Source organism: Rhipicephalus sanguineus, chromosome 5, assembly GCF_013339695.2.
Source record: "Rhipicephalus sanguineus isolate Rsan-2018 chromosome 5, BIME_Rsan_1.4, whole genome shotgun sequence".
Taxonomy (NCBI): domain Eukaryota; kingdom Metazoa; phylum Arthropoda; class Arachnida; order Ixodida; family Ixodidae; genus Rhipicephalus; species Rhipicephalus sanguineus.
In genome coordinates, this window is record NC_051180.1 from 21,246,096 (window position 1) to 21,261,856 (window position 15,761).

Sequence of the window (15,761 nt, forward strand, 5' to 3'; positions counted from 1 at the left end):
ACGGGTGGGGTGGAAAGTGATTGACAGGGCCACCTAATTCCAGCTTCCGAAGCACTTTTCTTTTGTTGAGTCCGCAATCGTCCTTAATTTTATTGTTGGCGTTACGGTAGATACGTACCTATTAGTTTAAGACACATTTAAGGATCTATTCTTGAGAAACCTTGATGAAACTCGGTGTAAGAGTCTGTTCACATAATTAGCCTGAAGTAACCTAATTTTGTTTATCGAACCCAGGTTTATACAAAAAAATATTATTTGAGCAGGACCTGATCTATCAAATTTGTTCTGACGCTCTTCTTCCTTTCCTTCCAAGAAATATTGCCATAAGCACCACCTATTTTATTATTACCTCACATCAGTTCCTCCGTTTCATCTTTACTTGCAGTTCAGTCAAGCAGTCTCAGTTTAACCGAGTGTGCATAGAACCACAGACGCCACTCTATCACCAAGCGGAGAAAAATTAAAAACAGTGTAACGGGCGATCAACAAGGCAACACTGTGTTCCTTTTGTTATTAATAAACCAGTGTTCTTGTGTCCACCACCGTGTGCAGACGCTTTCTACAAGACGCTCGATACATGGTGTCAGAAGTGGGACGCCACGATGACTGAACTACGCCCGCCCGAGCCACTGCAATTGGGCGACAACGCAGCGGCGTCCTGGCAGACATTCAAGCAACGCATCGAGCTGTACCTGATAGCTACGGAGCCCATCAAACCACGCAGTAAGGAGCAGAAAGCTGCAATTTTTTTGCACGTCGCCGGTCAAGAAGCAATTGATGTGTTCAATACCCTGAACCTGACGCCGGAGGAAGCTAAAGACTACGATGCTTTGGTTAAAGCGTTTGAAGCCTACTGCTTGCCCAAGTGTAATGAGACTTACGAACGCTATGTGTTTCGCTCGCGTCGTCAGGCACACGGAGAGCCATTCGAACAGTTCTTTCGGGATTTGCAGCTGAAAGCAAGAACGTGCAACTTTGGTGATTTACGAGACTCCATGCTGAGGGACCAAATCGTGTATGGCATTTCTAGCGCTTCCCTGCGTGAAAAACTTCTTCGCAAGAAGGACCTGACCCTCGTCACAGCAGTGGAATACTGCAAGGCTGAGGAACTTGCTGAATCGCAAAATAAAGCGTGGGCTGAAGAAAACAAGATTGAACCTGTTTCAAGAACGCCACTTAAGAAGGGACGAAAAAAATGCCGGTACTGCAACTTGTCACACGCGCCAAGAAAGTGTCCGGCGTACGGCAAAATATGCAACAACTGCATGAAGCCTAATCACTTCGCCGCCTGCTGTACGAGCAACCGAGCAGCAGTTGATGACGTGGTCGACGGAGTGGAGAGCGACGGTGACTTCGACGTTCTGGAGATCAGGACAACGGAAAGCAAGCGTGGTCACGAAAGTCGCGATTGGGTTGTAACAACGAACATTGAAGGAAAGCAGGTGCAGCTGAAGGTCGACACCGGAGCGCAGGCCAACTTGATGCCGCGTTCGCTGTTCAACAGGCTCGGTACTAAACAGCAGCCGTACCCCACGAGGAGCATCTTGCGTCATTATGGGGGTGGTGAAATACCACACTGTGGAAAGGTTCGCCTCGCCGTGCAGTTAGACAAGCGACACGTTCTGCTGGAGTTCTTCATAGTAAAGAAGAAGCAAGCAATTTTGGGCCTCGAGGCTAGTGAGCAACTTGGTCTGGTCAACAGAGTCAACGCGGTGGACAACAGCGACGGATACGCAAGCCTAAAGCAGACATATCCAAGACTATTCACCGGCATTGGAAGGACGCGGCGCGAGTACAAAATGGTGCTTCGAGAGGACGCTGTCCCCGTAGTACAGCCAACCCGGCGCGTGCCTTACGCACTCAGAAAGCCACTCAAGAAAGAGCTCGACCGGATGTGTGCCGCGAACATCATTGAGAAAGTGGAAGAGCCGTCGGACTGGGTAAGTCCCTTGGTTATCGTGAGGAAGAAAAATGGAGACTTAAGAGTTTGCATGGACCCACGGGCAATTAACAGGGCAGTGAAAAGAGAACACTTTCAGTTGCCATGCCGGGAAGAAATCGAGGGTGAGCTAGCGCAAGCAAAGTTTTTCAGCAGACTTGATGCAAACAGCGGTTTTCATCAAATTCCTCTAGATAGAAAGACTTCAGAAATCTGCACATTCAGTTCTCCGTTCGGTCGTTATCGGTATCTCCGATTACCGTTCGGTATTGCATCTGCACCCGAAGTTTTCCAGCGTACCATGAGCCAGATATTCGATGACCTCCCAGGAACGCGTGTGTACATCGACGACGTGCTTGGAACACGACGACGTGCTTGGAACACGAAAAGGAACACGATGAACGCCTGCACAAAGCGCTAGCGAGGGCACAGGCTGAGGGCCTTACCTTGAATGCGGAAAAGTGCATTTTTGGGCAAACTGAAATCACCTTCTTGGGTGATAAAATTAGCTCCAAAGGTATTGAGCCTAATCCCGACCTGATAAAGTGCATCTTAAACCAACCTGCACCAAAGACCAAGAAAGATGTCCAGCGCTTCCTTGGAGCAGTTAACTATTTTGGAAAGTACTTGCCACTGTTGTCAGCCCACACTGAGGCCTTGCGCAGCCTAATAAGAAACGATACAATTTTCGAGTGGACGCAGGTTCACGAGCGTGAGTGGGAACAACTCAAGATGATGCTGACGAAAGCGCCAGTCTTGGCTGTTTTTAATTCCGAGCTTCCCACGAAACTGTCGACGGACGCGTCTGCGTTTGCACTCGGAGTGGTCCTTTTCCAACAACACGGACGCGATTGGCGTCCCGTCGGATACGCGTCGCGAGCACTCACAGAAACCGAGCGAAGGTATGCTCAAATAGAAAAAGAGGCATTAGGCATAACATTCGGCTGTGAAAAGTTTAACGATTATGTCACTGGAAGACATATTGCTATCGAAACTGACCACAGTCCATTGTTGGCGATTTCAAAGAAAGAAATAGGTGACATGCCACCGCGTCTGCAGCGCCTATTTCTTCGGCTGCTGAAATATGAATTTGATTTGCAGTATGTTCCAGGCAGCAAATTAGTTGTTGCTGACACCTTGTCAAGAATCCCCGCACAGGAACACCCAGGCAAGGGCACAACAGATGTTGAAGTTCATGCTGTTGGCGTCCTTACTTCAAGTGTGGGTCCAGCCACCCTCTCCCGTCTGCAGGCAGCAACGGCCAGTGATGAAACGCTGCAAGATGTCATTTTGAGATTGCAGTCGTCAATCCCAGTAGAGGGTGAACTAAAGTCCTCCACAGCAGAGCTTACTGTGGTCAACGGAATACTGCTAAAGGGAACCGAAGTAGTGGTACCTGCAAGCATGCGAACGGAGATGCTGAGACGAGTGCACCAAGGGCATCTCGGGTTAGGGAAATGCAAATCGAGGGCCCGCAAGTTGATGTATGGCCAGGAATGGCAGCAGATATTGCCCATTTTATTGACAGGTGTGACGTCTGTAAGAAGTTTGCTTATCGGCAACCTGACGAGCCCCTTCTTCAGCGTGCCGTCCCTGACTTGCCGTGGGCTAGAGTTGGTGCAGATCTTTTCCAGCATGCTGGAAAGAATTTCTTGGTTGTCTATGACGCCTACTCTAATTTTCCTGAAGTCGAACAGCTAAAGGAGACCTCAGCAACAGCCGTCATTCAGAAACTACGTCAGATCTTTGCAAGGCACGGGTTACCATTAGAAGTTTGTAGTGATGGCGGCCCTCAGTTCGCGTCAAAAGAGTTCAAAGATTTTGCGGCTCGATATGACTTCAAGCATACAATTTCAAGTCCGCATTTTCCCAGATCCAACGGACTCGCCGAGAAGGGCGTCCAAGTGATCAAGCGCATTCTGGACAAGACGGAGAGGAGTAAAGAGGATTTCTATTTGGGCCTTCTGAACTACAGGGTGTGTCCTCTTGAGGATGGCCGGTCGCCATCAGAGCTGCTGATGGGACGAAGTCTCAGAACGCTGCTTCCAGATTTCTCAGTGTCACCCCCAAGGCCCGTGCGAAAACATGTGCAAGCAAAGACCCCAAGAAGGTCACTTGCTCTATTACAGAAGGGAGACGTCGTCCGCGTTCTCAATGATGGTAGATGGGAAATAAAAGCACAAGTCCAAGATCTCGTGGCGCCAAGGTCGTACACCGTTCTGACAGAAGATGGCCGGGTTTTCCGTCGAAATAGACAACACCTCCGCAAAACGCCAGAAGCGTTCTGTCGATTCTCCCATTACAACGCCGACGACAGCGACGACACCTCCGATTCATCTACAAGTGGAGCCATACCGCAGGGGCCAGAACCTCCGCAGGGTACGCAGGACCGACCGCCAGCCGGCACCTCAGGCTTACCGAACACTGACGACTTCTGCCGACGATCCACTAGACAACAAAGACTACCATCTCGCCTGACCTACACTCACGGATTCCAGCAGAGTGAAACAGCCTAGAAGAGAGGACAGTTGCCGACCGACGTTAAATGTTTTCGGTGTTTTCAGAGTTTTTTGTGTGCTTCGCCTTCAAAGAAAGGAGGATGTAACGGGCGATCAACAAGGCAACACTGTGTTCCTTTTGTTATTAATAAACCAGTGTTCTTGTGTCCACCACCGTGTGCAGACGCTTTCTACAAGACGCTCGATACAAACAGTGCATAACGTGGATATGCGAAACAGTTAAGACTACTCTCGAAAAACCACAGAAAGGTATTGTACGGGATCTCCCCGAATGCAGAACGCAAAAATTTTCCACTTTCGCCTCAGCTCTCTATCATCCACTCACGTCTTCTCTTATCTACGAAACCACCATCTCCTCTGAGGATAAGCAGGCTATGTAACCATATACAGCTATATATCTTACCGTGGTCGGTAGTGGTTAGCATAGGACTGCTCCCCTTCGTAGCTGTTACCTTATCGTTACTTTGTCTGGAAATGTGTTTCGGCTTCACCACAAAGGAAGTGACTGCAGCCAGGCAAAGCTCAAGCCGCTAGCAGCTAGTGCACTTAGCTGGTAGGAGAAAGTTAGCAGGGGGGCTGGTCGTGAGCCGTACGTCGCAGCAGTGCGTGGCAGCAGCGCGTGGCAGCAATGCGCGTTTTTCCGCGTTAAGGTTATTAGGTCGCAGCGCGGGTGCCTCATTGATCACATGACCGCTAATCCCTTCGCCTGTTTAAAAATGACGTTCACCCTTTATTTAAGTATCAAGTGTGCATGCTTCGTGTTACCCGACAGACGAGAAAACAGAAATTAGTATGAAAAGCAAGAGAATGCAGTGAAATTCCAGCGAAATTAGAAGCACGGGGAGGTAAAGAAAAGGCGAGCGCAGAATTGATCTTTCGGTGTTTTAGCTGTGGGTTCTCGATGTGTTTCTTTTTTCTTTGTTTACCCGGGGCACGTATTAATTTTATTGAGGCAACGTGCCACGCTATCTAGATAACTCGTAGCCGCTATCATTTTTTATATACGATTGATCTACCGTGTGATGCGAGGATAACTGAATTTAAGGATGACGTCAGTGAAACTATCAGCTCTAGCGATTGAAACTTATGTAAATGAAACGAAAAATAACCAATGATTTAGGATAGCTGTTACAAATATCTACAAATCTTAACTCTAAGAAACAATACCTCCACGTACGAGAGACAGCTTACACAATGTCACACTTTCACTTTAAGACACGTTCAGAGTCCGTGAAAGTGAAACAAAGAAAATTTCGGTATTTCCAGGGTTCTCAAAAATGTGCCAATAGGTTAACCTCCTGTAGCAATTTCGTTTGGGCGGTTGTTTTGATAGAAGGAGGTGTGTAAACTTAATGGCGCTTCGACTGCATGATTCATGAGTGTCACATATTGTCTGAAGTATCGTGGAGTAGGACGAATTTTTCATCCTCTAAGAAGCATCGTTCCTGGGAAATTCATAAGGATTTCATGGTAGGTTTGTGTTAACCGTAGCAAAGGCGCAACTGACGCGGAACACAAAATGAAGGGGACACACGACACAGCTTTGACATTGAACTGAATTTATTTGGAAGAAAACACGAATATAAACAGAAAATCTGAGCACCTCGTGAGCAACCAGGCCTTGGTCCTTCATATCCATAAGTCCCTAATCAACTAAAAATTATGCTGCGCAACCAAGCTTTGTTACCGTAGTAAACGTACAGACACCAAAAATAAAGCGTAACCAATATATCAGGCACGGGAAACGGCAGACCTTATTCACAATTTAAAAAGACAACATCGTTATCTATTAAAGCAATGAACAGCTGGCTGATACATTGTAGATCCCTTCTTAAATATGAAAAACGCCTACATAATCTCTGTTGATAACATTTCACTGAGGCTAAAAAGCACTTTTCCTTTGCATTGCAGACGGAATTATGAATATCTTTCATGACATTTCCTCCAAGTTCCAGGATTCCGCACAACTGACTGGCTATCGCATGCTGTAGGAGATCTGGCAAGAAGCCCGGGAGCATGTTTCCAGGTCACAACCACGCGAGCTGTTCGGCCAGCTTCCCGCTGCCAACAGCGAGACATTGAGCACGGAATGATACCAGAAATAAAGCACGAACGAAAACACTTGCACTGACGCGCCTGCTGCAGAAACATTCCTGAACCCTAACGCCTTTTGTAAGGAAGCATCCTGGCAATCCGCTTATTGCACCGCAGAAGCTCCAGACGTTGCTTGTTGTTACCGGCCTTCGTGGACTTCAGCGAGTCGGCATCGTTTTTTTTTCTCACCGGATCTCGTTTCCGTCTGAGGCGAAGCGTTCGGCGAAACTTCTTTCAGCGCTTGGTCGCGCGTGCATCACTCTCTTTCTGCGTCGTCGGAATCTCGGAACCCCACTGCGTTGGTCCTTCGCCAAAAGCACGCACCGGTGATAGAATATCGGATGTATAGTTTGTGTGCGTGTACGCGTTGCGTGTGTGGATGGGTGTGCGCGCGTTCCTACACCTAGACCAATACGTGCCTACAAATTCCGTCATCTGTGCGTACACAACACTAAACATGTATAGCAGGACATGTTCTGTACGCATCATATTAGTGCGGACCATGGCAAGGAGTATGCTATTATCCAAGTGCATATTAAAGTTTGCCACGAGTGCAGAGATATTGCTCGAATACTTGACGAGAGAAATGCAAGTATATTCATAGCCACTGACAAAAAGTAAAGTGAAAAAACAACGACGCACATCTTCCCAGTATTTGCAGTAAGCATAGCAAGCTTATTAGTAAAAAGGGCTGGCGCAAAAAAAAAATGTAGGAGACCCTAATCCTTGACTTAGGTGCCCGGTAGTGGCACTCGCACGTCGGCGTTCGTGTGGCTTGGTGTGTTGCTTGGGTCAACTTTGTGTTTCGTCGCACTGCCGAAGCTGATCTCAGAGGTCACGCAGAAATAAGCGCGTGGTTGAGATCTGCTCCGCCAGGTGCCACAACGTTCCCAGCTTTTTACATGAAAAGCGTATGCTCTTTCAATGACCAGATTCAATTACTTTTGATTGATCATCCTCACACTCAACCGGCCTTTATCTTAAGCAGACTTATGCTCTGACATCATATGTATCCAATATAACTTATTTTGAGCCAGAAGAATCGATTTTGGACCAGTTTTATTTTTTAAACAGGCTTTCTGAATATTCAGAAAACCGTAAGTGAGTGCTCGACCGGTACTGCTTGGAAGAGAAACCTGAGTGTCACTCTGCGATAGGTATGCGTTGCCGTTTCTGTTTTCAAGTTTTTTTTTGTAGCTCAAAGAGCAATGAGAGCGCGTGACAGGGGCCGTAATTGACAAGCAGAGGCAATCTAGATCACGCGCTGGCATTTCGAGCACTGATCTGGCCGCATGGCTTGGGCCCACAATTGACTGGCCAGGCACGTGGTGCTCAAACACGAGATTCTCAGCTTCTCCCAGCGTTCTGGACAGGAAGCAGGTGGAGCCCTTGCCGTTCACTGTGGCCTTCACGCTTTCCTCGAACGTGGTGGCATCGGTGAGCCATCAGAAGCCAAGTGCAGAACAGGAACGAGGCGTTCACCCCTTCCCGGGCGCAGTCGGCGCAGAGAAGACAGCCGAAAAACGTGACTGCCATAAAACTTACATACATATAGCCCTCGGCGTTCGCTAATAACACCCAGTTCCCCAGGAGGACTTAAAGGGTAGCAGTTCCACGTCGACTTCCAGTGAATGGCAGAGTAATGAAGCACAGAGGAGCAGGAGAGAGGGTTCGATTGCGCCTGACAAGTCGCCGACCTGTGGTTGTTATTTATAGCCAGTATCCTAACTATCAAGAGTCCTAATTCGCCAATTTTTAGAAAATGGCTTAACAGTTCCTGAAACAGGAGCTCGCGCTTTAATGATTTTTATGTCATTTCTTTTTATATATAATATACACTGCGCAGGTTCATCTTGTGTGCTTGTGAAGAATAAGCCTTGTTGTGAGTCGGCGCTATTGTCCGTGTCATTCTACTGGTCTCTCGACTCTTGAGCTGTTATAAATTCCAATTATGTGGTACCAACTTATCCAAGCATCGACATCAACGGCGTCAAGGTAAAATAAAGATATAGATGAAAAACTCAACCATTCATGCAGCTTGCACAAAATAAAACAGGGCTACAACGATGCCAACGTCATCAATGTGTCGCCTCCCATCTTTAGAGCAGCAGCGCCTTCAACTTTTAGCAAAGGCTGCCAGCAATGCGCAATTACTGTCACCAGCAATCACGACAAGGCTCTTCGTCTTCGTCGTCTATGTGCTCATGCACGGAGGTGCGTCTGCTTCATTACAGTATTAATGTAAGACGCCTCAAATACAGCAAGTACAAGCGTAAATTTTTATAATTCGTAAACGCCACCACGCAGGAAACCTTTGGCACTTTTGAGCACAGTATATGGGTTAGAGTGTCAGGTCATTTCAATAAACATATTTTCATCGGTCAGTAAGCGGAACAACGCAATGAAGAGGGTGCATAATCACGTAAAACAACTCATGTTGCTGGCATTGCTGAGTGAGGTAGCCAGAAGAAATTTGGCACGCTGGCAGGCGTCGCCAACGACAAAAAAGAATACTGCAGTTTTAATGAGCTCGTCACGCTTGAGGAACAGAAAACCGGATAATCATAAATACTTTAGCATCAAGCACCCTCTCGAAAGTTCAGGTAACAAGATTTACGATTACAAGAGCTAGATATACCTATATATTGATTCAAGAACACGAAATGAACCACTTCTTTGTGTTAAAGTTTCACGAGTGCAGCAGACCCGCTACCAGTAATTGCTACAAGAACACAGAGAATGGCTTCTTTCTTTGTGAGGCACGTCGGTACTTTCATTACTCCAAAAACACGAAAAAAGAGCTCAAAAGCTTACGCGAGAGTGATGGAATGCGTCCCTAAGGGTAAATGACGCATAATGTACAATGAAAACGCAATCCTGACTTTTTCACGCAGTGTGAGCGCAATACATACAATGTTGCCAACCAAAAACATGCACGTGACGGCCTCGCCGATTCTCGGGCAGCCAGCGAGGCTTAGCCTACACGAGGCTTCTGGGAGAAAACGAGCGGTCAGGGATGGAGACGGCCGTTAGTGCCAAGGGCGGAACGCTATACGACAGCGCCAGCTTATCCTCAGCACCACGCAACCGCCGCCTAGGCAATTCACGTAGGTGGCGGGACAGGACAATAAAGAGGGTCCTAAGCTCTTCCGCACAACGTCCACAATTTTACGTATTTTTTCTCTTCGTGCCTTTTTTTTAACTTTTGACGTCTTCTCTGCGCAGCGTGTTCTCCTCGTCATCCAACCAATGAGCTTTTTATTCCGCGCTTCCACGCTCGCCAGTAAACGAACGCTCCTCATACGCGCGCTGCACAGAAAAAAAAAAAGTTTTTCGTGGTTACTTTTGATTATGGGAAAATATATAGAGCGGCAAAAGTACACAGAAAGCAGTCTCGCGATTCTCCTAAACTCTCGCCTTTTACTTGCGGTTGCATTCACGAAAGAATTACGTTGAGTTGGCGGACGAGGGCGAAAATAGAGGTGCATGATTGGGAGCATTGCTCATTACCAGCGCACTTGAAAAATTTACGCGTTTCGCCGTCTACGGCTTTACTTATACACACGTCGAGAGCCTTCCAACAATAATGGTTGTACAGTTAGAGCCGTATATGCCATGCGAGGCAAAGGCGCAAATTGGTGTCGAACGCCAAAGAATATATTTCTGTGCAACAAGACGATTTCACAGACCTCACACTTAGAAACCATGGACAAGCAAAAGACGGAACAAACATGAGGTCGTACGCGCAGATGCTGATGAACATGGAGCCTCAACTGGCAAGAAATGAGAAATAAGGTACACATTGTGCCCTCTGAACAATATGCACTCCCCGGCGGCTGACAAGAAAGGAGAGATCAAAGAAATACTAATCGGGGTTCGGCGGTGACGGAACATAGAATGAAACCAAAGAAATTGAAGAGGATCGAATTTTTGTTAGACAGAAGTTGTAAAGCTGTGGATCCCGCGGGTCGGATATTCATTCCCAAAATATGAAATTGGTTGAACGAAATACATCACTTCAATCAGCGGAGTACGCCATCGGAAACAGCAGTATTTCCATATACTGCGGGAAACGGAAGTTTCTTTAATCTTTTGGTGCGTACATCGCAATAAGAGATGTCACTCCATAGCTCACCACGTATTCATGGCCGCTCTTCTGAAGGCAGTCATCAGTCCATGGGAAATATTGCTTGCGTGTGGTTATCCTGGTAGCTATGATAGTTATTTTTCTTTGGAGTATTTCTGCATGAATATTTAGGAAGAACTCCATTACATTGCATAATTCAAGGGGATGAAATTAAGGCAGCTTCGCACAAGTGGTGCCAAGCCTGAAGGAAGTGCGAAGCTGGGCGGGCTTGATGATGACGATGATGATGATGATTGCCTTTCCTTGTTGCTCCTTATTTTTCTCTTGTTTTCTTCCTCTCCTTCTTTCTTTTTCTCCCATCACACTGTTCTTTCTATGCAATTTTTTGTCTCTGTTCATTTATATTTCTTCATTTCTCTCACAAAGTTTTTTCTTTCTCTTTCTCGCTCGTTCTATCTTTCTTTCTCTTTCTTCCATTTATTTCTCTCTCTCTCTCTCATTCTCGCCTCATTTTCTCTTCTCCTTCTCTCTCTCTATATCTCTCTCTACCTTTTTATTTTCTATTCCTCTTCGCTTTCTTTCTCTCTTTTTCTTTCTTTGTATGCTATGATTTACTCTCTCTCGTCCTCCTTCCCTCCTCCTCGCCCTCACTTCCCATTCCCTATGCTATGCTACACTATACAAGGTTATGCTATGCTCTGCTAGCGTGTCTGTACCGTGTAGCCGAGTGGTGGCGACACTTGCCATCGGATCGTGGGTAGGCGGGTTCGCCAAGAAAGCTTTTTCGCTAAGAATTTTTGTCTTTCCCTTTTTGTCTATCTCTTTCTTTCCCTCTCTTTCTCTCTTTCTTTCACCCTCTCTGTACTCGTTCTCTCGCCCATGAGATTTATTGCATCCCGAGCTGGACAAATCGGCTCACAGGTTCTGGGAAGCGAAGTGGAAGGTGAAGAAGAGGGCGAAGAAGAAGAGGCCAAAGCGATCGCGTGCCAGTTCATGATTATGATAGTTGTCTGTTCACTAACGAACGGCTTAAACAGCTCTGCTGTTAATATATTTGCATTGTATCCAAATGATCTCATAAATAGAGCACGTGCCATGTTGTATGTAGAGACTGCTCACACAGCACCTTTCATGTCACGCACTCAAAATGATAGATCACTTTTAGAAGCAAGTTAACGTTTAATTGAGCCGGTGTACAATTGGAACGGGCGAACATTTGTAGTGGCCGCGAGATCGAGCAGAGTCGCCGCCTGGCGGCTACTGGCTGAAGCGCGCCTAGCGTGGATTGCTCCCTGCGTCGTCTGCTAGCCACGTCGTGTTTGCATGTGCGCGTACGTCCTGCACGTTCTTAAAGGGCGGTTTGTTCTGTTATGTTAGCGCAAGTTTAACTGCTCATACATATACCTAACATGGTGTACAGAAGCAAATGGGCTTGCTCGGCTGCATGCGCATTGTAATAAGATCATTGAGTGCGACTTTCGAGAGGGATGCGTATTGGTGTCGTACCCTTCGTTCGCCAGAATCATTTCAGTGTTGGTGCCGCTTTCTGGTTCAAGCACGTCGTAAAGTGCGCTTGGCATAGTCCCAAACATAAGGAGCATTAAATAGTGTGTGAATGCCGCGTTTTAGCGACTCGGTGGTAAACAAAGGCGAGGCTCATGCACTTTCGCGTTGTTGTTAGGTGTATAACTGCGGTACTGTAGTTCATGATGAGCTTTAGTTGTGCTTAAGATATGTCCTTTTACTGTAACGGTCGTGGTCCCACTACAGCGAAATATTCCTATCAAGTGAAGTCTGACACTTCGGTGCTCAAACTGCCCCCCCCCCCCCCAAAAAGACAATGGAATGACACGGCAGTGATAAAACGGAGTTCCCGCGCGCAATTTTAACTTTGGGCGAAATTTATGCAGAAACACTCGAGTGCTTATATTTAAGTACACTTTGAAGAAATCAGATGTTTAAAATTAATCGCGACAGCGTGCCTTACATTTCTGTCATATAATGTCACGCAAAACCTCATCCTTATTTTTGCATTATATTGAGCGTTTGTGTGGAGTTGGTATAAATTGATGGAAGGCAGCAGACATGATTAGTTTGAGAAAAAAAATCCTTATTCCATAAAATAACCGGACCTTTGTTGCATCACTGTCGTGCACGTAATCAATCGATGAAAACTCTGTGCTAAACACTCTTACATGCGTATGCGTATTCGCGCGAACAGTGCTATTGAACTCATTGCACAGGAATATGGGCTGGTATACAAATGAAGAAGAAGTAAACACTTAAGTAGTTCAGGCGTGCTACAGCAGTGCGTAGTACACAGAACACAAGGTAAACGGGTACAGAGAAAACAACAAAAAACGTCGTCTAGTGCGTAAGCGCAGACTGTCACCCAGGGCGAGGATACCTTTCATCGGTAGATTGCGCTTCTCTCACTAGTAATAGTAACGTTGGATGATCTTCGTGAATCGATTCAACAATGAAGAGCGTATATGTTACCAGTAAGCTGCAATCAACGCATTTTATTTGCCGACAATCGGCTCAAACAGCTCACAACGAAGCGCCGCTGTGTGCATTTGTATACGCGCTCCGACCGCCTCTCCACACTAACGCGGCGACGGTGCTGCCTCCTATATGTCGATCTCGCGGCGAATAGCAACAATGCCCGGGCCAGCGATAAGCTCTAATCGAAGCGCAAGAGTGGATTTCATTGTTGCGAATATAAATTGAGAAAGCTTGGAACAATGAAAATGCACGAAAGCTATCAAATAGATGAATAGCGGTGTGAAAGACAGTTCATAGGCTGTTTTCGAACGGTGGTACTGCTCTTGGAAAGTGAGGTCATCTAATGTAAGGAAATGTGTGCCATGGTCATGTCTGTGTAGGTGCAGACATGTTTAGTCAAAAATTAAGGCGCGCAAACACGAACACTAAAGGAGAGACAACCTGTCAACACAAACGCCAGGGTTGGCATGCATATAGCATTGGTCTTATGGCAATTAAACAATTTTCCTTTGATTGTATTCGCATTGCAGGCCAGTGAACTCCCTGGAGCCAGCTCGCTTTATCGCTCGAAAAAAAAAACATATTCAGTACAAGTGTACGTCCGCTCATATATACACCCCTTCATCTCCTCCTACCTCTTTTATGCACATCACTTAGTCTTCCAGATGCACCCTCCCCAATATACGTGTATGTAGCGGAGGTATTCGTCACTGGCCGTGGGAGCTGTTGGGGTGCACAAAATAGAGGAGGAGATTAGAGGCAAAAGCTCAATCGGACTCAAAATTACGGCAGAAGGGGGAACCGAGATGGAGACGCGTACACTGCCGCCTAAACACGAATCTCGGAATGACTGGATTCCGCAGTTAAAGGAAGTGAGTGTTCGCCTGCTGGTATAAATTAAATTTGGCGGTAGATCCCACCACGCCTGCTCCTCGAACAGTTTTTACCGCAGGTTCCCTGCCAGTACTCGGTGGCAGCTCGGTAACGCCACTAGGCAATATGCGATGCGCGTGCTACCCTGATTTATGGAAACGAAAGAAACTGCAGGCAGAAAGAAGGTAGAACCAATGGGAAGTAGATCTGAATAAGGGGTATGATCAATCTCAATAGAATACAACACAATACTACACAGACAATATAATACACAAATATTGGACCATTACAGAAAACAAAACTCTAGTAGACATACCTGACAAAAAGGGGAAAACGATAGACAAAGTGACACAAACAAAACAGAGGTAATCAATGTAGTCCTTACAATATCAGACAACAACAATTAATAATAATATCTGGGGTTTTACCTGCGAAAACCTCGCTATCATCATGAGGCATGCCGTATTGGAGGGCTCCGCAAATTTCTACCATCTGGTGTTCCTTAACTTGCGCTGACATCGCGCACACGTGCGCCTCAAGCATTTCATCTCCATCGAAATGCGGCCGCCACGGCTGGGATCGAACCCGCGACTTTCTGGTCTGCGCTGGAGCACTGCAACACCTGTACCGCCGAGGTGGATGCCAAAAAACAATTACGGATAAAAGATAATCCTTGTACGTATACACTCCAAGGCACAGCGAAATAGCGTACTGAACTCAAAAGGGCAAATGAAATGAAAAATGCGCCATTTTTGTCGCTAAACAATGAAATATGAGCCTTTGAGCTCATATTTGATTTCGTACTCATCACGAGATCCGCAGTCGACATTTCGTTTAGTCTTTGACTTTGTTCGATCCCATCTTTTCATGAAGTATTGCATTCATACGCCCCCGCCTCTCTGCCATTAAAAAATTAGAGGAAAACAGAAGGTACAGAATAGACTTCAATGAGGTTGCCGAGCAAGCACAAGGGAATAGGGAGAGAGATTAATAAAGGGGGTGATTACGAGAACAATCGCTTTCGCTCAGCAAAGCAGTGCAAGGAGCGTGATAATTAACCCGATAAGAACACTAATGAAGCACCCTATGTCTTCTATACTTTTGATCGACTGATTTTCTTCATATTCTTGATCCTGAGGGGATTCTTAATTGGAATAACAAAATATTTAGTCGCACGTGTTTTTTACGAAGGTGCGCATTTTTCTGGCTTTAGTCTCTTGTTGTCTAAGGTCACACAAATACCCTGGATTTATCACATTATTGACTAAGTGCACACGTGAGAACTCCTAAAAGAAAACTCTGAATTGAACGCATCAATCTCACAGGGTGTTTTATATTCTATGTTGCAGGATAACCTAGAGAGTGCGGAAACAGCAAAAATTATTTGTAAAGATATTAGAAAGTTGAACGACGCAGACATCAAACTGCTCCGGTGTTCATGGGCATGCGTTAAAAAGATCGAGATTGACAATTTCTTCCGCAGTCTTTCACTGAGCGGTGATCCATAATCACATTGTGGCTTAATAAGTAAACTCGCGGAACCTAATTCAAGTTCAGTAGATATGCTACTCCAGTTTTTCAGGCTTGAACGAAGCGTTTCTCTTGCTTTTAGGCTCCTTCTTTTGCTTTTTGACTCGGCCTCGACTGACGAAAAGAGCCGCGGGCTGAGGATACCTATCATCCTTATTTGCCGTCGAGCTACGATCAATGAAAGCAATATACGGCAATTTTATGTAGCTTCCGA

General features: G+C 46.2%; 1 protein-coding gene across 1 annotated transcript; it reads left to right on the forward strand.

Moving 5' to 3' along the window:
• The first annotated feature begins 656 nt into the window (after nucleotides 1–656).
• LOC125758532 (uncharacterized) lies at nucleotides 657–4,455 on the forward strand. The gene is made up of 3 exons (XM_049415872.1): nucleotides 657–1,940; nucleotides 3,041–3,253; nucleotides 3,784–4,455. The coding sequence occupies exons 1-3, from the start codon at nucleotides 996–998 to the stop codon at nucleotides 4,453–4,455; spliced, it is 1,830 nt and encodes a 609-aa protein (XP_049271829.1). The 5' UTR covers nucleotides 657–995.
• The last annotated feature ends 11,306 nt before the right edge of the window (nucleotides 4,456–15,761 follow it).

Excerpts from the sequence above, each read along its gene's own strand:
- LOC125758532 (XM_049415872.1), top strand. The coding sequence starts at position 996 with ATGCTGAGGGACCAAATCGTGTATGGCATTTCTAGCGCTTCCCTGCGT. Across the intron at positions 1,941-3,040 it reads TGGAAGAGCCGTCGGACTGG|TATGTTCCAGGCAGCAAATT; the intron begins GTAAGTCCCTTG and ends TTTGATTTGCAG. Across the intron at positions 3,254-3,783 it reads GATTGCAGTCGTCAATCCCA|CATACAATTTCAAGTCCGCA; the intron begins GTAGAGGGTGAA and ends TATGACTTCAAG.